The sequence below is a fragment of the Prionailurus viverrinus genome, chromosome A3 (assembly GCF_022837055.1).
Source record: "Prionailurus viverrinus isolate Anna chromosome A3, UM_Priviv_1.0, whole genome shotgun sequence".
Taxonomy (NCBI): domain Eukaryota; kingdom Metazoa; phylum Chordata; class Mammalia; order Carnivora; family Felidae; genus Prionailurus; species Prionailurus viverrinus.
The window spans coordinates 24,604,167-24,628,530 of NC_062563.1; the positions used below are offsets into that span (position 1 = coordinate 24,604,167).

The window sequence follows — 24,364 nt, forward strand, 5'->3', positions numbered from 1 at the left end:
GCTCCAGGCTCTGAGGTGTCAGCACAGAGCCTGACGTGGGGCTCAAACTCACGAACCATGAGATCATGACCTGAGCCAAAGTCAGACGCTTAACGAACTGAGCTACCCAGGTGCCCCTGAAGATTTTATTTTATTATTATTTTTTAAATAATCTCAGTGTGTAGAGCTCAAACTCACAGCTCTGAGATCAAGAGTTCCAAGCTCTAATGACTGAGCCAGCCAGGAGCTTGTAGAGAAACTGAATTTTTAACTGAAATGTAGTTAAATTTAAAAAGTCACACATGGCTGGTAGCTACTGCATTGGACAGTGGAACACTAGACCTTGGTCTTTGAACCATTTCCCAGCATTGCACCTAAATGTTTATAGAACACTGGACATCTATCTGCTCTGAAGACCCCTGCAGCTCTAACCATGTCCCTCCTCAGAAGATGGCATACAGTGGGCTAGTTATGCTTCCGAGGCTGCCAGTATTTTCCTCAGTTGGGCTTTTAGCCCTCTGCATGGGTTCTCTTCAGTGTTTGTGGGCTCCCTGGGGGCAGACTTATGATTCACTCACCTCTGTGTCCCCAGCACCCAGGATCAGACCTGACCCACACAACTCAGCACATGTTTTTGGGTGAGTTTTTAAGCCCTGTAATAAACAGGCAGTGTCAGTGCCCAATACTCGATTCTCTAATCTAAAATGGGAAGGGAGCTATGGAATTTTCCTTGCCTGCAGTGAGTGCACAGCCAGGTATCAAGAGTGAACTTGGGGAGGACAGGCTTCAGAGGAAGGAAATCTTTGTTATTGTTTGGGGATGCCTGGGTGTCAACCAGGAAGTGAAACTGACCAGCTGCCAGAAGGAAACCTACCTGTAAGACTGGGCCTCTGAGCTAAGGTAAACAGCAGAGTGGGCGGGCAAGGCACACTGCTCTTGGTGGTGGCCTGTGGGGCAGTGACCAGTCCTGCCTGATTGGGAGGAGTAAGTGGCGTTTTCTGCCTATGACATCCTCATTGCACAGATAAGAATCACCCAGTCCAGCAGGCTCAGAGTCAGTCTGGTGCCCCCGCCCCCCAGCAGAGTAGCCAGTGACAAATCATGAGGCCACCAAACATGTGGACATGCCCCAGTTTGTGACAGTGTGGGTCTTGGGGACATTGATCCTCTTTCCTCAGAAGTAGAGTCATTTTTTTCTTAGCTGTCTCTTGCCCTTAATAATCTTTCATCCCGGGGTGCCTGTGTGGCTCAGTTGGTTGAGCATCCGTCCGACTTTGGTTCAGGTCATGTTCTCAAGGCTCGTGAGTTCGAGCCCCACATCGGGCTCTGTGCTGACAGCTCAGAGCCTGGAGCGTGGTTTGGATTCTGTGTCTCCCTCTCTCTCTGCCCCTCCCCTGCTCATGCTCGCTCTCGCTCTCTCTCTCTCTCTCTCTCTCTCTCAATAATAAACATTCAAAAAAATTTTTTTTAAAAATATTTCATCCCATATTGCTGAACACAGTCTGGAGCCAGAAAGACTTGAATCTGGATCCTGGCTTTCCCATTACCAGCTCTCTCTTTTTAGGAAATTCATCTAACCTTTCTGAGTCACTCGGTTTTTAATCTGTAAAATGGGGAGAATATCTTCCAGGGGTGTTTTAAGTTTGAGAAATAATGTATATAAATAGCACTGCAGTTACCATTAGTAAGAATCATGCAGGGGGGGTTTCCTACATAATTCCGTGATCAAAGCTTCAGGATTGGTAGAGTCATTCAGGGTCATTGGAATGAACATACTTTTCAAAGCTTGAAATAAGCTATTTTATGCCCTCCGGGTTGACGCAAAGAAATTAAGGATGGGGTTCCCAGAAACCTAGATGATCTAATAGATGCTGTTGCTGGCTGTCTGGGCGAATAGTTTACAGTTCAGCTTGACTGAAGACTCTGCATAGAATGTGGGCTGCCCTCTGCCACCACCCCCGCCCCCCTACAGCCCCCTGCCCCCAGTGGCCAGCAACTGTGGCAGAGAATATTCATGCTCAGGGTATCTGTTTGGGTCATGACAGCTGTGAGTCATTACATTCAGCCAAGAGCATCTCCATCCTAGTCCTTTGGACCCATGAGTGGAGACTGAGAAGTCTGTGAGTCTAGGGTGAAGGTACTCAGACTTGTAATGTGGCTAAGAATTCAGTTTAAACATTAGTTGCCAGTGCTAACATGCCTGCTCACACATTCACCTTTTTGTTTTCCTGTCCTGGCCAGTGGGGAGGAGACGAGGTATGTCGGCCCTGCCCCAAGTATAGGCCCCAGACGCTGGGACTCTGTGGTGCTTGGGATCAGGATGAGTCATACAGACACACAATTGTGGTGTTAGGGAACAGCCTGCTGGCAGAGCTGGTGCTAGCCTACAGTGGTCCAGCTGAAAGATCCAGTTACCAAAGGCTGTATTCGTGTGTGTGTTGTTTTTATTAACTATTGTATAAATATAAGAGACTGTGGATTAAAAAACCAGACAAATTAAAGAGAATAATAACATAATAAGCACCTTTGAAGCTCCCAGTCCCCCTCCCCCCCCCCCCCCACTCCTGCCAGTTGGACTGGATTCTTCAAGTGGAATTTTATTTCTGAGTGACTGAGGCTCAGAGAGGGAAGGTGACTTGCCTGAAGTTTCAGCTTGTCAGCAACCGAGGCAGAGACTGGATAAGCCACCGTGGGTGTAGTAGGGAATCTGATTCCATCTGACCCAGTAAGTCTAAGGAAGGGTGAGCTTTTCGTCTCATTAGGTCCTGGTCATCTCTGACACCTGGTGCCTGGAACAAGCTGTCCTGTGCCCCAGGTCCCAGCTCTGTGTGTTCTGGTGTATAGCTTTAATCCTCTGGCCTGTCAGCCAGCAAGAGTGAGTAGCAGCTCCCGGTTCTTGCAAAGGTCACCACAGGCCAGAAGCCAACTGGATGCTGGTGACAGTTCCTCCAGGCACATGGGAATGTATCTTTGCAGCTGTTTGTAATTGCAGCCAGGAGCCTCATGGGAGCCTTCCCAGTCTCTGTGCACTTTGTTACCTTCTTGTCACCCTGTCTGAAATCCAGAGTGGCTAGAGGCAGGGAACAAAGGCCTACCTGGGCTCTCAGGCCACAGGATTTGTTTTAGGAATAGCATAGATTTTTTTCAGCCCAGGGGATCAGAAAGAACCACTGAGAAATGTAAATAGTGATGTGGGAGTGGAGGAATGGCAAAGGTTTCTTCTCCTTTCTTGAGGTTGTAACATTGTTTAATAATAGTAATTCTCCGTGCACATAACCCTTTCCCATACTTCTTGTTCTGGGAGCAAGGAGGAGGCTTTCCCTACAGTCTCGGGAAGGCTTGAGTCAGGGCTTTACCCTCCCAGCTTTGAAAACCCAGAATCATGGAACTTTCAGGTCAGGAAAAAAGGACCCCGCAAGCTCTCCGTGCCAGTGTTTCCAAAGTACGGGAGTTCACAGACCACTAACATTTTTTTTTAAACTCTGGTGACAGAGTTGCCAACTTATTTTGCTGACAACATTAAAACAGTCAACTGCCAGCCATTCATCACCATTTCATAAAAGGACTTTTTAAAAAAATTTTTTTAATGTTTATTTATTTTTTAAGAATGAGAAAGAGCATGAGTGGGGGAGAGGCAGAGAGAGAGGGAGACACAGAATCCAAAGTAGGCTCCAGGTTCTGAGCTGTCAGCACAGAGCCCGATGCGGGGATCGAACTCACAGAACATGAGATCATGACCTGAGCTGAAGTCGGACGCCTAACTGACTGAGCCACCCAGGTGCCCCCATAAAAGGACTTTTTTTTTTAATTTTTTTTTTCAACGTTTATTTATTTTTGGGACAGAGAGAGACAGAGCATGAACGGGGGAGGGGCAGAGAGAGAGGGAGACACAGAATCGGAAACAGGCTCCAGGCTCCGAGCCATCAGCCCAGAGCCTGACGCGGGGCTCGAACTCACGGACCGCGAGATCGTGACCTGGCTGAAGTCGGACGCTTAACCGACTGCGCCACCCAGGCGCCCCCATAAAAGGACTTTTTAAAAAAATGTTTATTTTGAGAGAGAGAGACATAGAGTGAGAGTGGGGAAGGGGCAGAGAGAGAGAGGAAGGAGGGAGGGAGAGAGGGAGGGAGGGGGAGAGAGAGAGAGAGAGAGAGAGAGAGAGAGAGAGAGAGAGAGAGAGAGAGAGAGAGTGAGTATCTCAAACAGGCTCCAGGCTTGATCTCACGAACCATGAAATCATGACCTGAGCCGAAATCCAAAGTCAGATGCTTAACGGACTGAGCCACCCAAGCACCCTGAGAAAGGACTTTTTAACAACAATCAGGAACAAAGAGACACCTGTCACTTCTCATGAATCTTAAATTCAAAACATTCGCCTTTAACAAGAACTCTGAACTACCTTGTTCTGATTATTGTGACTGTGACACAGACCAGTGAAATCTGTCGCAGACTGGTCTGGATGTCTTATTTGCCAGGGGTCTGCAGCTGTCATCCTTTGGTTGGAAGTGCTGGCTGCATATTGGACTCACCAGAGAAGCAGTTACAAACTAATACGGGTATCTAGGCCCCACCCCGAGACACTCTGATATACTTAGTCCAGGTAGGGCTCCCCCGGTGATTTTATTTTGCAGCCAGAATTGAGAATCACATGTGTAATCCAGTCCCCCTTCTGATGCATGAAACCCTGGTATAGCAGTTCTACCAAGTGTGCGTACAGCCAGGACAAACGACCTCAATGTTTGGGAGGCTCCCATCTCTTAAGTCTCCCCAGACTCTGATTTGGAGGAAGGGATTTCCTAAAGGTCAGGATCAGAGAGGGGAAGGGAACTTCTGTTCATTAAGTGCCTGCTGGGACCCAGACCCAGTGGTAAGTTGTTTTTTTTAAAGGTGCTCTTGGGGCGCCTGGGTGGCTCAGTTGGCTAAGCGTCCGACTTCGGCTCAGGTCACGATCTCACAGCCCGTGAGTTCGAGCCCCGCGTCAGGCTCTGGGCTGATGGCTCAGAGCCTGGAGCCTGCTTCCGATTCTGTGTCTCCCTCTCTCTCTGCCCTTCCCCCGTTCATGCTCTGTCTCTCTGTGTCTCAAAAATAAATAAACGTTAAAAAAAATTTTTTTAAGGTGCTCTCTTAGTTTATTTTAAGTAATACTTATTACTTTCTTTAAAATACAATAAAGTGTAAAGAAAGAAATAAAAATAGCACATAATCCTACTGTCACATACCCCTAATTGAGTTAAAAGGTAGGAGGAGCACAGTGTGATAGGCAGAAAATGCTCCCTCCCACAAAGATGTCCACATAATCCCCAGAACCTGTGAATATATTACCTTATGTGGCAAAAGGACTTAAAGTTAAGGCTTTTCAGATGGGGAAATTAGTCTGGATTATCCAGGTGAGCCCAGTGTAATCTGCAAGGGCCCTTAGAAAGTGGAAGAGCTGGAGGAGGGAAATCTCTTCCATATGGTTTTGCTGTGAACCTGAAGCTGCTCTAAAAACTAAAGTCTATTTTTCTAAAAAAAAAGTGGAAGAGGGAAGCAAAAGAGGAGGTCTGAGTGATGCAGGGTAGCAAGGACTTATTTGGCATTGCTGGGTGGAGTAGGAAGGGGGTTGTGAGGTGAACTCAGGCTGCTGCCTCGCTGCAAAGGCAAACGGATGGCTTCTGCCCTAGAGTTTCCAGCGGGCACACAGGTACCTTGATTTTATAGCCTGTGAGACCCAGAACTGTAATATAAGCTGTATTGTTTAAACCACCAAGTTTGTGGTGATTTGTTACAGCAGCCTTAGAAAATAGTAATATATCTGTGCCGGGTTTTTCACATATCTTGTTTAATTCATGTAACCTCCTATGAAGTAGACCCTATTCTAGCCCTGTTTTAGAGATAGGAAAGCTGAGACAGAGAAACTTGCTGGCAGAGCAGGGATTTTAACCAAGGTCTTTGTATTTCTGAGGCCAAGTTTGGGCTGCACTGTCCTGCTCCTTACCTCCAGCTGCACTCTGCCTGCCTGCCTGCCCATACCACCGTGTGTAGCAGGTCCTCCCTGGGGCTTTGGGGAGAGCCTCTCCCTGGTGGGATTCTTCAATCCTTCTGGGAGTGTGGGGCGGTGATGTTAGAGGGAGGGTGTCAGAAGAGCTCTTCAAATCCTCCAAGGAAGAGTGAAGGACATTTGAAGAGCAAGGCAGACAACCTAAGACGTGAGTTAAGGAAAATGGAAAGCATTTCCTAAGACCCAGGGCTGTGGCACCACAGAGACTCACCGTGGGGCTCTAATCTCCATAGGTTCACACTGCCCTTCCTGTCCATGATCCCATGTGGACAGACAGCACCCTGCTTGGGGATGGGAGAAATTACCCTTGGACACCCCTAGATTGTGGGGCAGAGGGCATTGTCTTGCTAAAACGCTCCCTTTGTGGTACCCAGAGGCATTCACAGCATTGCCACCTGTAACTAGCCAGGCCCACAGTGGGAGGTGCAGAGTCCAAACGTAGGACTTCACACCAGCTTTGGGCATGGGGAGCCATTGACTCAAGGGTTTGAGGCTTGCCTCTTGGCACCCCAGAGTCTCTGAATCTGGGGGAGGGTTTCTGCCTTTGAGCTACCCAGGCTCTCCCTGGGCTTCTTCGTCCTGTGGAGCCATGCCCATAAGAAAGGGTTCCAAGGAGAATCAACGTTTGGTTAACTGTGAGTGTCTGTCTTTGCAGTCCTGAGAAACATCTTTGTCCTCGCCTGCATCATTATCGTCTGCTCCCTGCTCTTCCCTGTCCTGTGGCACCTCTGGATTTATGCAGGAAGTGCCAACTCTAATTTCTTTTATGCCATCACATTGACCTTCAACGTTGGGCAGGTAAGAGCACTGCACGGGGATTCATTTTGTAGCCTCAGACATTCAGCAGAGGCCCTGGGTTCTGCAAACTAGGGGTTTGGGTGTGAGTGAGGGGACAGTTTGCCTGAAGTAGCTCATGGTCCAGTAGAGAGGATTAAAGAGAGCAAAGGAAAGGTGAATTCAGCCAGCATTTACTGGGCACCATGCTGAGCTATCACCCCATTGATTCTCACAGCAAGTCTGTGAGATAGTGTTATCACTAGTTTACAAATAGTAACGGAGCCTCACACAGGTTGTCTCTTGCCCAAGGTCATCGGAGGAGCCAAGAACCAAATTCAGGGAAGGCTCCATTTCTGAGGCCACCCTCTTTCTATAACAGTGCCTGGGCTGTGTGTCACTGTACTGAGTGCAGTGTGTGTAGTGGGCAGAGGCAGGAGGAGGAGAGACTTTTCAGACTCTGGGAGAGCAGGGGCAAAGGCAGCAAGATGAGAAAATAGTTCGGTCTAGCTGTTGGGTAAGTCTGGAGCACAGATGGTGGGGCTGGGAATAGTGGGTGAGGTGGCTGTAGGGGTCAGAGGTACCAGCTAGGAACTCTGATCTCCCCCTGACCCAGGGGAACCCCTCCCTTGGTGCCATAGAGCAGTGGTTCTCAGAGCGAGAGGGTGGTTGTTAAGAATGCAGATTCCCTGTTAGTGTTTTAAATCCTATGGTTACGTTATGACTGTCACAATTACATGGCTTTGATTGTTAAAAAAACAAACACAAAACATTCTCTGACCCTACTCCCAAGAATGTTGAGTCAATAGATGTGGAAAACAGCGTCAGGAGTTTGTATTTTTAATAAGCTTTCTCAGAGACTCTGTTGCAGGTGGTCTAGCAAACTTTTCTGAAGTTCCCTTAGGTCAGCTCTGTCCTCCTTGTGCGGTCTTATGAGAATCAGTTGTACCATTTACCATTTCAATGGCTGTTGGTGCAGCCAGGCATTTCCTGTGCGTTATGGGCTGGATGGGAAGCCAGGCTAGCTGGAGAGACTAATGATGCCAGTGAAGAGTCCCCGGAGGAGATCCTTCCCTCCAAGGTTAGCTGCTGGGAAAGAAGGAGGGAGGAGTTTGGGCTTTTGCAGTGAGTGATGGGTCTGGTATTTCCTGCACGGACATTTCTGGACAATTAACGTCCAGCCCAGCTATTTATCTTGGTTTGTGAACAGCAGGAAGAGAGACAGAGGGCCCTGTAGCCCGGGTGGGACTGTGCCGGAGGGTCTGCTCGGCCTGTCGCACACAGGCTGTTCATGGTAGATGCTCGGCACCTCCTGTGTCCTGTGCCGACAGAAATCTGCAGGATTCAACTTAACACCTCGAGAAAATCCAAAAGGTTGCTCTGGCCCCTGTGTCTTGCTGAAATCCCTTAATTATCCTTTGAAAGTGATGGCTGGCATGTGAGGGCATTGGACCTGCCCTGGGCCTCTGTGGGGCTTGGCAATCTCCACTGAAATAGTCCACAGCTTGTCATCAGGTCATAAGTGTCAGGTGTGGGTCAGAAATACAGTTGCAGTGATTATGAAGTATTTGTGGAACTTGCCAGATAACAGCTTTTTCCCCCTGTGGTTGCCATTAGGAGGGAGGGTCTCTGTAAATGGCATGGGAGGTGTTTGCAAGTGCTCAGGTGACTTCTAAGGCAGGAGAGACTGAATTGTTGGAAAATAGGGCTGGGGTTGGGAATGAAAGGAGTGTGCTAGTGGCTGAGCTATGGAGAAAATTCAGGCTGAGCTCTTGGCATTGTCTTTTACCTTTTTTCTTTTAATCTCTTTTTAAAATGTACTTTTAGTCACACAAGTAATACATGAATTCACTGCTGGGATGAGAAAGCAAACAAAATAGAAGCATATGGAACAAAAAGTAAAGGTCCATGTCTTCCCACCCCAGGGCATATATCATGATCAGGATCAGTTTGATGCATCTTTGCAGACATTCTCTGTGCTTTTACAGACAGCTCTCAGTACGTATGCACACATACAGAACTTTCTTGTTTATATAAAGAAATGGCCTCCTACTCTAGGTGCTGCTAGTTGGCTTGCAGTTTTTCACTTGGTGATCTCCTCTTGATAATGGTTCTCAGAGGCTGTGGGTAGGAGGAGCTTGATTTATTTGACTAGGTAGGCCCCTACTGATGGACGTTGAGGTTGCTTCTGGTGGTTCTGCTATAAACAGCATAAATGCTATAAATGCCTTGGGCATCCCTCCATTGAATCTCATATAGTGTTTTCTTTTTCTTTTTCTTTCTTTTTCTTTTTTCTTTTTTTTTTCTTTTCCTGGTTTCCTCTCCTCTCCTCGTTTCCTCTCCTCTCCTCGTTTCCTCTCCTCTCCTCGTTTCCTCTCCTCTCCTCGTTTCCTCTCCTCTCCTCGTTTCCTCTCCTCTCCTCGTTTCCTCTCCTCTCCTCGTTTCCTCTCCTCTCCTCGTTTCCTCTCCTCTCCTCGTTTCCTCTCCTCTCCTCGTTTCCTCTCCTCTCCTCGTTTCCTCTCCTCTCCTCGTTTCCTCTCCTCTCCTCGTTTCCTCTCCTCTCCTCGTTTCCTCTCCTCTCCTCGTTTCCTCTCCTCTCCTCGTTTCCTCTCCTCTCCTCGTTTCCTCTCCTTGTTTCCTCTCCTCTCCTCGTTTCCTCTCCTCTCCTCGTTTCCTCTCCTCTCCTCTTTTTCTTTTTCTTTTCTAAGATTTTTATTTATTTATTTTGAGAGAGAGTGAGAAAGCTCCAGCAGGGGAGGGGCAGAGAGAGAGGCATGAGCGAAAATCCCAAACAGGCTCGGCACTGTCTCCACAGAGCCCGATGTGGGACTCAAACTCATGAACCGTGAGATCATGGCCTCAGCCAAAGTCGGATGCTTAACCAACAGACCCACCCAGGTGCCCCTCATATACCATTTTCTTAAGATAAACTCCAGGTGGTGGGATTTACTGGGTCAGAGGACATGTGCATTGTGCATTTTTGGCAGATATTGCCATGTTGCCCTTCAGACAGGTCATACCAACCTCCTTGGCTCTTAGCTGTGGTCTGTAGGGCTTATAAACTGGAAGTTTGTGCAGACATTGGCACACCTTTGTCATCGGCCACCTTGGGTCTGGACTCTGTGGCTCTGAGTCAGACAACTTTGTCAGGTCGAGTGTTTTCTGGGACTGCTGGCTTTGTTTGGGCTTTGTGGCTGCTGCTGCCAGCTCACTAAAGGGACATATCACATGGGGCACTTATTCACCAAGGCAGTCACTCAAGTCCTGTCCCTGTCCTGGAGGATTGACTGAGGTAGAAGAGTGCCCCTCATGAGGGTTATACACACCTGCCTTCAGGCTGTTTGGGAGCAACAGAGGACAAATATGAGACATTTAGAATTTTAGTAAACTGTTGAGTATCTGCTCCTTAAAAAGACCTTCCACAAGGTTCCCCTGCCTCACTGTCTCTTCTTAGCCCCGTTTGTTTCTTCCAAGCACTTATCCCAGTTTGTAACTTTACATTACTTGCTTCTCTCTCTGCCTCCCAGACCAGACCTGCTTGTAAGCTTCTTGCCAGCAGAGATCTGCCTGTCCTTCCCACTGCAGGCAGCTTTGGGTTTGGCAGAGGGCAGGTGTTTAGCAAACACTTGTTGAATGAATGAATGAAACAAAGATAGCCAGGGAGAACATTGTGTGATTAATGGCCAAGTGGGGAGAGTAACCGCTGGAGGAATCTAGAGGGAATCTTTCCTGTTGTAAGTGGTCAGGGAATGCCCTGGGGAGCAAGGAGTAGCAGCTGGGCCTTTTAAACTTGGAGAGTGAAAGGTCTGGGAAGTGGGCAGGTTGGGGGCCAGGGCACCCCTCTGGCAGAGGTTAGTGGCTAGCAGCTCTGTCCTTAACCCTTCTCCAGCTTCTGCCAGAACCTGGTCTCTGTGGCTGATGAAGCCCCTACATGTCCTCCACAGCTCAAGCCAGGTCCACTTCCATCTGACCTACAGTCAGTGCTGCCATTGAGATGTATGGCATTTGGGGACATACCTTCAATCCCACAGCTGGCTGTTTTCAGCTCTTCTAGCTGGAATGATGTCTTAGAGTTCTTGGTCCTCCCTCTCCCCTCCCTGGGCAAGACTGATCAAGCTGTCCTGGGAAGAGCTGGATTTTCAGCAGGCATCAGGAGCCCAGTCCATCATTGCTGAATGCAGAGACCACCTTGACCCACAGATTTTAAGTCCTGCTCTGTTTGAGTTGGTCAGTGCCACACTTTGTTATACAACAATCTGTGTTGGTAAATTCTTAGTTACACTGGCAGATAAACCAGTGACTTAGGTTCCATCCTTTCCCCTTGGGGCCATTAAGTATTTTTCAGCATGTGGCATGGATCATTTGTTAATTATAATTGTGCCTCAGAGTCAGTAACCAGGAAATGACAACAGTAAAACATCCATAGGGTGTGAGTGCATGCACGCTCATGCACATGTGTAAGAAAGGTGGGGGAGGAGGAGAGATTGAGGTAGATTGGTTGGTTGAGGTCCTCTTCTACTTCCTCACTCTGTGACCTTCAGCAAGTAACTTGACTTCTTTGATTTGCAGTGTTCTTTTTTTTTATGGGCAGAAAACTTTTTGATTTTTAAAAAAATTTTTTTAAACTTACTATTTTTTAAATTTAAATCCAAGTTAGTTAATATATAGTGTAATAACGGTCTCAGGAGTAGAATTTAGTGATTTATCACTTACATATAACACCCAGTGCTTATCCCAACAAGTACCCTCCTTAATGCCCCTCGCCCATTTAGCCTATCCCCCCCACCCCGCCAGCAACCCTCAGTTTGTTCTCTGTATTTAAGAATCTCTTAGGATTTGTCTCCCTCTCTGTTTTTATATTATTTTTGCTTCCCTTCCCTTATGTTCATCTGTTTTGTATCTTAAATTCCACATATGAGTGAAGTCATAATTATGATTATTTGTCTTTCTCTGACTGACTTATTGGGTTGTAGTGTTCTTAAAACCAGGGATGACAACCCAGCCTCCCTGGATTTGGGCATGTGTAGGTCCTGTTGCTATTATCATATGTTAACATGAGAAGTAGCACCAGTGACCTGCTATTCAGATACCCAGAGCAAATTCCCAGGGAAACATTCGGACAAAACAAACTTCTTCCCTTTTTTTTTTTAAAACAAAAAAACAAAACTCGTTTCTTCTGCAGGTCAGCAACCAGCAGAAGAAAAATAGTCATCAAAGATTATAAACAAAACGTAACGTGTTTAAATTTAGCTTTTTTAAAGGAGTAAGATAAAACATCCGACTCACCCTAATTCATCTTAAAAACAGGAAACATAAGGAAATCTCCCCCTAAAATTATAATTAATAGTGGCTCATGTTTAAAGTGTGCCTACTAGGAGCCAGGCCCGTATGATCCCTTTAATCTTCTGGATCATGTGCTTGTGTGGCCTTCTGGACCTTTCCCTGTACATTCCCATGTACTTGTGTGCTCCTGGAGAAGAGCTTTATTTGTGTGTGTGTGTGTGTGTGTGTGTGTGTGTGTGTGTGTGTGTTTTATTATTGGCAACATGATGGAGTATGACTTTTTTCCTTTCAATAAAACATCTTGGTGATCTTTTCTTGTTTGTATAAGAGGGAAGTGCCTCACCACAGTTGATGGAGCTGCTCCCCTCCTGATAGCTTCTTAAGCTGTTTTTCTTTGTTCTCGTATAATAAGGAATACACTTAGTCCCCTTATAACTGCCTTTTGAGGGAGGCACCAGTACAAATGACCAAGTGGAGGCCTGGAAGTCCCCAAGCTCTGAGGGGTGTGTTTATTTATGCTCATTTGTCGTGTCCTCTTGTTACACTGGAGGTTCCATGAGGGCAGCTCTAGGTCTGTCTTCTTCACAAGTGTATCACCAGCACCAGGAATATTCAGTGACTGTTTATTGATAAATAAATGGAATGAGCTGGAATCTGAAACCACATTTTATGACCAGTGATCCCGTATAATCCTGTGTACCCTAACCTCCCAGTCCTAGTATCTGTTTAGGACAAAGCTGGGCCTGTGGCAGGTCCTGCTGGATTCCTAGGGGGTCAGAGCCAGACCCCACGTGGCTGACCCTGAAAGCCCTGCTCCTGTTCTGTGTCCGTGTCCAAAATGGATCCCCAGTGTCCAGAGAGTGTCCCAGCAGGTCCATGAACTGCTGCCTCCTCACCATGGGCTGCCGGCTCTGATCCCTTCTCCTTGTAGTATAGAACCTGTAGATCCTAGGCTGGCCCTGCCTTGGCCATTCTGCTGTCTTCAAGGAAGCCTGGAGCCCTGGGGTCCTGCCACAAGCCCTCTGACATGTTGGGTCCTGCTCAGGACTGGCTTATTTGCTCCAGCACAAATGAAACCACAGTCCTGTCTCCTGGAATTACCTTTTAGTTGGTCTGGTGTGTCATTCTGGGGAATGGGACAATGAGGAAATAAATGTCTGGGGACATGTTGGGCAGATCATCAGTGTTTGGGTGGTGCATAGCCCCCATTTGTGGACAGCCAGGGCCCATTTCAGATTTAATCCTTGCTTTGTGTGTGGTCCTGACTGCAAGATCCAGGGTATGTGTGTGGGGCGGTGGGGGAAGAGGTCTTCCTCCTGACACGAGGGGCCTGTGGCCCAGGCTGGAGCCCTTGCTGTCGTCCAGCTCAGTGTGTGTGTTTACTTTGCTTTCCTTCCAGGTGGCATTTTGCCAGGTCTTCATTCATTCCTTCATCCCTCCTGTCTTCAAACTCTGTACTCAGCATCCCAAGCGTGGCTCTCACAGGCTCTTCCCTGCCTTCTCTCCTCCTACAGCCAGAGTGACAGGAAAAGCCTGAGCTAAATATAGGGGGGCAAGGCCAGCAGAAAGCCTGGGTTTGGAGGTCTAGCCTCGATGGTGACTCCCAGCCCCTCTGTCATGGCTTGCTGGCCTTAGGCAAGTCACATAAGTTCTTGGGCCTAATTAATTTATTTGTATATATTGGGCATTTGTTATGTGCCAGGCACTCTGCTAGCACAGTGTGAATGAGACACAGCCCTGCCTCCTCGGAGCCCAAGGTCTGTGGGAGAGAAAGAAAAGGAACTGGTCAGGGTCAGGGCAGCTGGGTGGTGCTGTGGATGGGTTAAAGAGGCTGGGGAGCTCAGAACTGAGGCAGGTAAGGAAGCTTCTGTGGGGAGGCAGCCTGTACGTGGCATCCCCGGGGCAGGTAGATGCAAACCTGGCTCTGGGTGGTGAGACCTGGGAGGAAGAGAGCATGAGTGAGGGAGTGTGGAAGGCAGTTCTGCGGGGCTGGCATGCCCTGCCAGAGGGTGGGAGCCCTAGCATGCTGAGTACTGGGCTGAGTCTGTGGTTTTAGGCTGAGGATAACTGTGATCCCATCTTTGCTTGGAAAACCTCACCATGCCAGGAGGGGGAGAGGTGAGGGGTGTGAGCTGGAATCTGGAGCCCAGGGAGGCTGTTTAAATCTGGTGAGAGGTGATAGCGGCCTCTGTTTCTCTGCCTACAAGAAGGGTGGCTGTGAGGACTCAGTACAGGGTTGGGTGGGGAAAGCTTTTGTGAATTGAAAAGAGCCACCTGGATGACAATTGCCATCATACCGGCTTTGGTCTTACACTGTGGCCTTCCAGACCCCAAGACGGAGGTATAGTGACTTTCCTGTTACTTTGCATCTTTAGAGATAGAGGGTGGAGCTCGGTTCTCCGCCATCATCTCCCGCATGTGTCCACTCAGGCCTGAGTTGGGTCACGCCAAAGCCCCGTCCAGCTCCACGAGTCAGCCGTCGGCCCCTCTGGCTCCCACGTTCCTGGACCCCAGGCAGCGTGGGCAGAGGATGCTGTGCTTTGATTGTTGATGGAAACAACCACGTGAGCTCCCGCAGGTGCAGGTTAGCTGTCCAGTGTCAGCATCTCCAGCCCAAGCAGTAGACCTGGGGAACTGCGACATGCCTGGGGTGACAGCAGCTGCTTCTCTGGGAAGTGGCAGCCTAGGTGCCAGTGTTGGCCGAGGCTGCTCTTGTGAGCCCCACAGCTTCTAGACGCACCAAGGTAACAGCCTTCACTGGTTCGGATGTCTCTGATACTTATTTTGCCTTTTCCCAAAAAACTCTCTTTCTGGCTAAGTGTCAGGACTGGGGCCTGGGAGCACAGGCTCATCAGGGGTGTTAGTGTAGACCAAGGGCCAGCATGGGCCCATAACAGGACCCAGGTACAGACCTTTTGCTCCCCAGAATCCTTAACTGGGAGGGGCTGTGGGGAGGATGGGAAGAAGTAGGGCTTGGGCCTCAGGCAGGACTGGCATTGCAGCCCAAATGCTTCCCTTACTCCCATGTGACCCTGGGCAAGACCCTTGAGCTTGGAGTTTGCTCATCTCTGAGTGGGGCTTATAAACTCTACCCCAGAATGTTGTGAAAATTCAGTGATGTGCTTTTTTTAAATTCAAGTCCAGTTGACACACAATGTTACATTGGTTTCAGGTGTACAGCCTAGTGATTGGACAGCTCACTTATGCTGTGCCTAGAAGTGTAACTGCCATCTGTCCCCATACAGCGCTATTACAGTGCCATTGACTGGTCCCTGTGCTGTACCTTTCATTCCTGTGACTTTTCATTCCATGATGGGAAGCCTGTACTTCCCACTGCCCTTCACCCATTTTGCCCATCCCCCAACCCTCTAATGATTTTTTTAATTAAAGAGCCTGGTCCGGAGCAGCTACCCAGAAGTTGTTGGTTTCCGTGTCTCTCCACTTCCCCACCCTGTAATGGAGCATGTTCTAACCATTTTATTCCACTTGTGAAGTGCCTCTCCCTGTCACTGGCCATCCTTTTATCAGCTACCTCATTAAATCTTCATCGTGGCCCAAAAGATAGTGCTGGAACCGTCATGGCTGCCAGTGAGAGAAATGTGGTCTGACTGAGCCCTCACAAGGGGGAGGGGACCAGCAAAGCACTCCCAGAGTGCCAGCCCTTTCCTGGGTCTGGGGTCACAGAGCTGGAGCAGATGCCATCCCATCTGGTTGGGAGGCCAACAGGAAGTGACTTCATCCCAGGGATCACATAACTGAGGATGGGGTTAGGGAAGAATCTGGGGCAGGAGATGCAGATGATTCCTTTCTAGGGATAAGCAGGAGCCCTTTGTGGGAAGAGCCATTCCAGCTGAGGCAGTGAGGTGTGGCCACAAAGTGTTTTCAGGACCAGGCTGTGTTCAGGGCTCCTTGGCCATGTGGGTGTGGTGCGGAGCAGAGTGGGGCACTGGGGGCTTCTGAGCAGACAAGTGAAGGGTTCGTTCGTGTGTGTGTGTGTGTGTGTGTGTGTGTGTGGGTGGGTGGGAGAGAGACAGACAGACAGACAGACACTGAGAACCTGAGAGAGATCCCTCAGGGGCCAGGAGGATGCAGTAGGCCTTCTAGAAAGAGGTGGCAGTGGGAGGGATAAAAGGAGGCTGAGTTGGAAGTCTGAGGAAGGGGATTGGCAGGACTTGGTTGATGGCAAGAGAGAAGCTAAGGAGTCCAGCCACAGCTCTTAAGGGCCACTTTAAAGAATGGGCTTCTCAGGTGCCTGGCCAGCTCAGTCAGTACAGCATGTGACCCTAGATCTCAGGGTCATGTGTTCGAGCCCCACATTGGGCATGGAGTCTTCTTAAAATAAAAAATAAATAAAAATAAAAGAATGGGCTGTTCTTCAGGTCTCTGAAAACACACAGGGACAGAGCAAAGACTGGGGGAGCCACCATTGTGAGTAAACTAGTTTTATCACTCACTTTACAGATGAGGAAAATGCAGCTTAGATTTGGGAAAGTGACTTACATAGGGTCACACAACCACTAACTTGTCCATGCTCTTTCCATTGCTCCTTGCCCAACTTCCCCCACCTAGACTGGGCAGAGGGGCTCTGGATCTGTAGCTGCTGTGTTGCTTGAATCCCAGGGCCTGAAATCCCTGCTCCTTAGCCCAAATGGAAAGCCCCAAGGTCAGAAGAGGGAGGTTGTCTTGGCCAGCCTGTTACTAGCTAGGGGTGTCTCAAAGAGCCAAGCCTCCAGGCCAGCCTGGTGTCCCCAAGATGCCTTCCCCATAGGCCAGGGTCAGGTCACCCAATCGGGAACACTGACCTTTGGTTCCAGACAGATCAAGCTGGCACACAGGACTCTTCCCTCCATACCACCCTCCCCTTACACTTTATCATGAAAATTTTCACAGACACAGCAAAGTTGAAAGATTTAACATTGAACGCCCATATACCTACCACCTAGACTCTACCGTTAACATTTTACTATACTTTTGTGATCACAAATTATCCATCCCTCAATCCCTTATTTTAATCATTATTACACTATATGTTAACTAATTTGGATTTAAATAAAATTTAAAAAAACCCCACAAAGTATAGATATCACTATATTGCCTGCTAAATATCTTAGCATGTATATTATTAACCAGAGCTCAATACTTACTTACATTTTTCTTATATGAAATTTATATAAGGTGAAAAACACAAATCTTAACATGTACATTTTCTTTTTTTTCTTTTTTTATAATTTTTTAATTTTTTCAATATATGAAGTTTATTGTCAAATTGGTTTCCATACAACACCCAGTGCTCATCCCAAAAGGTGCCCTCCTCAATACCCATAACATGTACATTTTCTGAAGCTGCCTTTCATTCAGCAAAAATTTTATATTTATTTATTTTGAGAGAGAACATGCACACACAAGCGTGAGTGGGGAAAGGAAAGAGAGAGAGGGAGAGAGAAAATCCTAAGCAGGTTCCATGCTGTCAGCTCAGAGCCCAATGTGGGGCTCAGTCCCATGAACTGTGAGATCATGACCTGAGCTGAAATCAAGAGTTGGACACTTAACTGATTCAGCCACCCAGGTACCCCAGCAGCAAAATATTTTTGAGATTCATTTATATAGCTGCAGATAATAACACATTGCTTTTTTAAAATAAACTTTTAAATTCCAGAATAACTTTAGATATAGAAAGTTCCCATATGCTCCACACCCATGATCTAAGCCAGGGAACTACATTACATTTAAGTGTCCTGTCTCCCCCATGTCCTCTGCCTGCTTTCTCAGTCTTTCCTAATTTCTCATGACCTGGACAGTCTTGAGGAGCACTGGCCAAGTATCTTATAGAGTGTCCCCATTTTGGACTTCTTACGCTTTTCTTTTTGTAAGTTGGGGGTTTGGATTTTTGGAATGCTCAGTCGGTACATGCTAGCCACCTGATTTCATGATGATGTTACCCTTCATTTGTTCAAGACAGTGTTTGCGGGGCTTCTTCAGGATAGAATTACTATTTTCTCTTTCCCTGCTCTGTTCTTTGGAAGTAAGTTACCTCTCCTAGCCCACCCTTGGGGGCAGAGGGTGGGGAGTAGGAAGAACTAAGCTCCACCTCCTGGGTGAGGTATGTTATTTGGAATTCTTCTGTAACGACTCCAAAAGCAATTCTCTCTCATTTATTTATTCAGTCATGTATGAGCTGGTTGCTTTTAATTTATTTCTTTAATCAATATAATACATATACATAATTTACAATGTTAAGGATTATAAGGAAAAAGAATGGTTCCCTAAGGGCTTAGTTGTTTTGTTACTTGTAAATAACATACATACTGTGGTTTTTTCCCCCATTTTATATTAAATTGAACTATATGAACTTTCCAATATGCAACCATTTTTGATCTGCAAAATGGCCATTTCATATGGTTCAACCTAATACCTTGTATTTTGACTTTCTAATCCTCGTGCTGCTGATTTTGTGTGACACTGGAGTTGGTTCATTTGTTTTATTGTGAATTGTGACTTTGCATATGATCCTCATCACATCTGGCTCCCAGCTTAGCCACAGCTCCAGACCAGACACCTTGGGCCTAGGTGAGAAAGGGGCTGCAGATTGTGAGGTCAGCCTTTGCTGTGGTAACTGCCCGGCACGGGCAGCTGTGGGGCAAAGCCTTGGGGGCTCCCTGGACTGTCAGCTCCACGGATACCCTCAGCTGCTAGTTCTCTGCCCTGTGGCAGACTGGGCCCCAGGTATATCACCTTGCTGCAGGGTCACGGCCACTAGGCCAGCTCTCATGTGTAGTCTCAGGCCAACTATTGAACCTTTTGTGCCTCAGTTTCCTCTGGTGTAGGTCCTCAGCTTTTCCTTCAGGCCCCTCTGTGTTCTCCTTCCTGCCCACAGTATGAAGCTGTCCAGGACAGGGGTCTCCGGAGGTCAGAGGCCAAGATCCCAGGCTCAGCTCAACCTCTGACCTGCTCTAAGACCCTAGCCGGGTGTTCCCCCTCCACTCCTCCACTGGGCTTCCATCTTCCCATCTATGCCAACAAGGTGGTTGATACTAATGGTCTAAGAGGCCTCTAAGTGGCTGAGAAATGGGGCTGTGAGCCCCTCTCCCCACATCCTGCCATGCAGCAGGGCTCTGCCCCAGGCACTGGGAGTCTTGGGATGAATAGGATTGTAAAACAGCACAAGTCCTTATTCCTCTCTGGGCTTCTGTGAGGGGGATAGTACTGAGCTTCTGGGGCCCTTTGGATTCTGTGGCCTATCCAGGAAAGGCCGACTGAGCTGGTCACGGATACCATGGTGGCAGAACGCCTCGGGGACCCTGCCCAGTCCAGGGGAGGAGGCACAATCATCAGTCACACAGATGAAAGAAAAACTGCAATTTGGATGAGTTTGTGTTACCAAGTAGAGGTTAATGGGGCCAAGACCCAATCTGGGCTTCTCTAGTAGAAGTGGGCTTCTCTAGTAGAAGTAGAGGGCTTCTCTAAGGAAGTGACCTTTCCTGAGACCTGAAGGGTAAGCAGATGTTGGCTGGATGAAAGGGAAGAGAACATTGCAGGCAGAGGAAACAGCAGAGATCCTGCAGCAAAAGGAAAGAAGCCAGTGTGGCTGGAGCTGAGTGAGGTGGAGCAGGCGAGAGGGTGAGGCATGCACATGGGGCAGGGACCAGGTACAAGGCCTCAGAGCCCCAAAAGAGTCTGATCTTCATCCTAGGAGCCCTAGGAAGCCTTTGGAGGACTTTTAGCTGGGAAGTAATAGGCCTAGATTTATTTTGAGAAGCAACCTCTGGCTGCGAGAGAGAATGGACTGGTGGGGTCAGGGGTGCGGGAGGCCTGAGACCAAGGAGCCCAGAGCAGAGATTGATGTTGTTTCGATGACAGTGGCTTTGTCCAGGGTGTTAGCTGTAAGAACAGGTAGAAATGGGTGGATCTGAGTTTGGGAGATAAAACTGCCAGGACTTAGTGGCCTTGTGTCCAGAAGTATCAGGTTATTCTGTGGCCTAAGAACCTGGAGGGAAGATGGGGGCATGGGTTCACCATGGGAGCAACAGCTTTGACCGGGGGCTCAGCTGTACCATGGAGGAGCCTGTGGGCACCCAAGAGGTGAGGTTGGAAGGGCTACTGGCTGCAGAGGTACATTCTGGAGTGCAGAGGCCAGGGCCTGGGAAGGTGGCGTGAACCCCACAGGGGTGGAGAGGGGCAATACAGGGGCACAGGGGTGGATAGGGGCAATGCAAGACCTTGTGGGGTCAGTTGTAGGCCCTGAGGTAGGAGTCCCTGGGCAGGGTCACCCCAACACCCGCCTACCCTCTCAGAGACCCAAGGTTCAGGGGTAGGTTCTTCAGAGCTTCTCATACCTTCTCTCTCCCCCCAGATCCTGCTCATCTCCGATTACTTCTATGCCTTCCTGCGGCGGGAGTACTACCTCACACACGGTCTCTACTTGACTGCCAAGGATGGCACGGAGGCCATGCTTGTGCTCAAGTAGGCCTGGATGGGCACAGGGCTGCATGGACTTCAGGGGGTGGAAGGGCCAGAAGCTGGGCCAAGCCCCCTAGCCAGAGTTGCCAGCAGAGGAGGCCTCTGGCAGATGAGGTTCGAGTCCAGGGTTACAAATCTCTGGCACCAGAGAGGAGCCATGGCTGGCAGCAAGGCCAATGGGGAATAGCCAGGAGCTCCTCCACTTGGACCCCCACTTTGTGGTTCTGCACACCGGGGAGCCCCCTCCGAGGCTCGAAAGGGGAAGAAGCAGGTGAGCAGGGTTTGTTAGGTTGTGACTACTTAATAAATGGTTTTTTGTTACAAAGAAATCGATCCTGGGCCCACACTGCACTCCTGGAAGGGGTGGGCTTGGCCCCTAACACCACCGTGGTATACTACACACTGGTGTGGGTTTCTAGAATGAGCCCCAAGTCCACAACACGCAAGTTTGTGCCCTAGCCAGCTGAGACTGGTGTAGGGCAGCCTACTCCCACCCCACCCCCCAGCAGCTCCCACCCCCCCCCCCCCCCCCATTCCCCAAGCAGCTGGAGGCAAAGGGCCAGGCGGGCCTGAGCAATCTTTATTCTGCAGAGGGACAATGACCACAGATCCGTACACCTTGTCAAGACCAGGTGAGCCAGGGGCCAGTCTTTCAGGGGTGGGCAGGTCCAGGCAGGGGGGCAGCGCCTCAGGTGAGGGAGGGGCAGATGGGCAGGGGCCTAAAAAAAGAAAAAGACAAACCACACGGAGCAGGGGTGCTGGGAGCTCTTCCCTATCCTCCCGCATCCCAGCCAGCACCCAGAGGGGTAACCCTAACAATGACTGGCCCAGGACCCACCCACAGGCAGAGTAGGTGTGGTTGGTGTGCCCTGGCTAGGAGGCGGCATCCCTGCCCAGCCCACTCAGAGCAGAGACCGTTAAGTTCAGGAGCCAGGAGCTCCCTGGGTAGAGCCTGACAGGCCCCCCCCCCCCTTCCCAGGCCAACCCCTCCCCCCCCCCCTACTGCTGCTTCAGAAGCCGAAGGTTTCCTGGGAGGCGTAGACCATGTAGAGGAAGCCATCGTCATCCTTCTCCTGCTCGTAGATGTCGGCGATGGGCGTAGACACGCTCACCATGCTGTGCTGGTTCACCAGCAGGAAGAAGGCCTGCGTGGGGTTCAGCTGCAGGCGGCGCCTGGGGTGGCAGAAGGACATGTCAACTGTGAGGGGCCAGGCTCCTGGGTGGGTGGTGCCCTGACCACACCCCCCGCCCCATCCCCAATGATTCTGAGACCACCCCCATCCCAGCCCTTTCTGGAGGCACTCACCTCTGACCTGACACAGACCCCAGCCCTGACCTTTCCCAACCTACCTAGGACTGGGATCCAAAGCCCGGGCCCAAGTCCCACCCTCCCCCAGAAGGCCCCAAGCCCCTTCTGACTGCTGCTGCCCACGCACCGGATGATCTTGACCAACTCGCTCATGTTGACATGGTCTGGCACCAGGAACTTGGTCTTGTCTAGGACTGGCAGCTGCTTCTCACCCTTGTAGCGCTCGATGATCACCTAGGGGTGGGGCAGGGGATGCGTGAGATGGGCGGGGCCTGGAGCCACAGGGTGGGAGGGGGCGGTGGGACTCACCGGGATCTTGCTGGGGTGCTGGTCGCGGATCTGCTGCACCTCCTTACAGCGGTCGGCTGCGGACAGGAGACAGGCAGTAAGGCCAAGAGGTCCCGCTTGCCCCGCCTGTCGCCGGCCCCGCCCCCCGGGCTCCCGCCCCCGGGGCCGTCAGGCCCCAGGGCCTGGCACCGGCTGGACTGGGAGGCGAGGCCCCGGCCCAGGCCAGAACCTGCCCCCCGGCCCCGGGGGGTCCAGCCTGAGTCTGACGTCACGGGGCTGACGTCGCCTGCAGCAGTCAGGGTCAGTCGTGGTCCCCACCTCCCCCCCACCCCGCGTCCCCGCTCCGCACCCACAGACTGCCCGCCGGGCCTCACCGAAGGTCCGCCGCTGCTTGAAAGGCCGGTCCGAGGGCATCGCGCGGGCCCGGCGGGGCGCGCAGGCCGGGGCTCCGGGACGCGCGGCTTGGGGGCTCTGGATGAGATTCGGGGGCTCCGCGCCTCGCGCTCAAGGGCTCCGGTTCTCGAGCTGAGCCTGGCGGCGGTGGCTCGGGGAGGTAACTCGCCCGGGTGACGTCAGGTCACAACATTCCTTAAAGGGGAGGCCGGCGCACTGCTCCCATTGGGCCGACGCAAAACCCGCCCGCCTGGGCCTGTGACGTCATGGCGCAGAGAGCTGGACTCCAAGCCAGCACCGCGGAGGGGTGGGGCGGGGCTCCCAGGTCGCGTCACAGTCCTGTGACGTCATGAGCTGCCGGCCCATCTCCCCGAGGCCGGCCCATCTCCCCGAGGCCGGGGCTGAGAGACTGACTGGCAAGCCTGCCGGGAGTTGAGAGAGCTGACTCGCAGCTCTGACAGCGGGAGAGCGCGCGGGCCAGTCTGGGGCTCAGCATTTTCCGTTCCCCCTGCTGCTAAGTCATCCCACAGCACACTGGGAGGCCGTTCCCTTCAAGCGATGGTGTGAGGCGCTGGAGGTGATGATGGCAGTAAACCCAAAAACCTCGCCTCCATGGAGCTCATGGTTAGAGAAAGAAAGCTAGGGTCGGGAGGATTACAACTTGAAAACAAGATGCTAAAAAGGAACACACAGGTTTTCAAAGGAATTTCTAGAATTGAAAAAGCTATTTAAATTCAAGTCTGAAAGGATCAGGCAAGAAAGTAGATGGGACACAGCAGAAGATAAGTCACGCAACTGGAGGATTGAAAGGAAGCAACCAGAGAAACAAGGTGATAGACCTTCTAAAAGGGGAAGTGATAGGAATAGGGAAGCGAGAAGACCCGCAGGTCCAATCAGAATTCCAAAAGGAGAGAAAAGAAGTGGGAGAGGCAGTTCTTGAAGAGCTTCCAGACTTGATTAAAGACCAGGATCCTTACATAAAATCCAGAGCAGGATAAATAAAAGTAGCATCGTGGCACTTTGTAATGAGTTTGCAGAACTCTAAAGAGAAGAAGAAAAATGGTGAGCAACTAAGCTGGTAAACATGTAGGTAAATAAACAGTGGAACATGAACAGTGATGATTAATCTGGGGAGTTACAAAAGGAGGACAGGACACAACCGGAAGACTGGAGAGAGTAATCCGTTCAAGTGTTCTAAGAGGCTTGATATATTTGAGGGGGGCAGGATAAAGATACTGATAATTTACAAAGCTTTGTGAATTCAGGAAGTGTGTATTTCAGACACTTACAAGGGAATCACTAAAAGAATAGCAAGTGTAACTGCCAATAGAGAAAAGGAGAAAAAAAAGTAAAAAGAATGGTATATAAATGATGCAAAACCAGAGTAAATGTAAAACATGAGTAACAATGTTTTACATTCACTTATTAAAAACATGATCAGGGGCGCCTGGGTGGCTCAGTTGGTTGAGCGTCCGACTTCAGCTCAGGTCATGATCTCATACTCCCTGAGTTCGAGCCCGACCTTGGGCTCTGTGCTGACAGCTCAGAGCCTGGAGCCCGCTTCAGATTCTGTGTCTTCCCCTCTCTCTGCCTGTCTCCTGGCTCATGCTCTGTCTCTGTCTCAAAAATAAATAACATTGGGGCGCCTGGGTGGCAGGCTCAGTTGGTTAAGTGTCCAGCTTCAGCTCAGGTCATGATCTCACAGTCTGAGTTTGAGCCCTGCGTCAGGCTCTGTGCTGACGGCTCAGAGCCTGGAGCCTGCTTTGGATTCTGTGTCTCCCTCTCTCTCTGCCCCTCCCCTGCTCATGCTCTGTCTCTGTCTCAAAAATAAATAAAAACAT

At 49.9% G+C, this 24,364-nt stretch overlaps 2 protein-coding genes across 2 annotated transcripts in view; one reads left to right on the forward strand and one right to left on the reverse strand.

Moving 5' to 3' along the window:
• PIGU (phosphatidylinositol glycan anchor biosynthesis class U) overlaps positions 1–20,862 on the forward strand; it is an 82,884-nt gene extending 62,022 nt beyond the window's left edge. The window contains exons 11-12 of the mRNA XM_047853974.1: positions 6,675–6,817; positions 20,427–20,862. Coding sequence (XP_047709930.1) covers positions 6,675–6,817; positions 20,427–20,540 — 257 coding nt within the window. The 3' untranslated portion in view covers positions 20,541–20,862. The remainder of the gene's footprint in view (positions 1–6,674; positions 6,818–20,426) is intronic.
• A 229-nt stretch (positions 20,863–21,091) lies between these two features.
• On the reverse strand, positions 21,092–23,791 carry MAP1LC3A (microtubule associated protein 1 light chain 3 alpha). Its single transcript, XM_047851132.1, has 5 exons — positions 22,505–23,791; positions 22,152–22,207; positions 21,970–22,076; positions 21,537–21,706; positions 21,092–21,252 (listed from the first exon to the last, which is right to left on the reverse strand). The coding sequence occupies exons 1-4, from the start codon at positions 22,542–22,544 to the stop codon at positions 21,544–21,546; spliced, it is 366 nt and encodes a 121-aa protein (XP_047707088.1). The 5' UTR covers positions 22,545–23,791; the 3' UTR covers positions 21,092–21,252; positions 21,537–21,543.
• Positions 23,792–24,364: the final 573 nt, after the last annotated feature.

Excerpts from the sequence above, each read along its gene's own strand:
- MAP1LC3A (XM_047851132.1), bottom strand. The coding sequence starts at position 22,544 with ATGCCCTCGGACCGGCCTTTCAAGCAGCGGCGGACCTTCG. Across the intron at positions 22,208-22,504 it reads CAAGCAGCGGCGGACCTTCG|CCGACCGCTGTAAGGAGGTG; the intron begins GTGAGGCCCGGC and ends TCCTGTCCGCAG. Across the intron at positions 22,077-22,151 it reads AGCACCCCAGCAAGATCCCG|GTGATCATCGAGCGCTACAA; the intron begins GTGAGTCCCACC and ends CCCCACCCCTAG.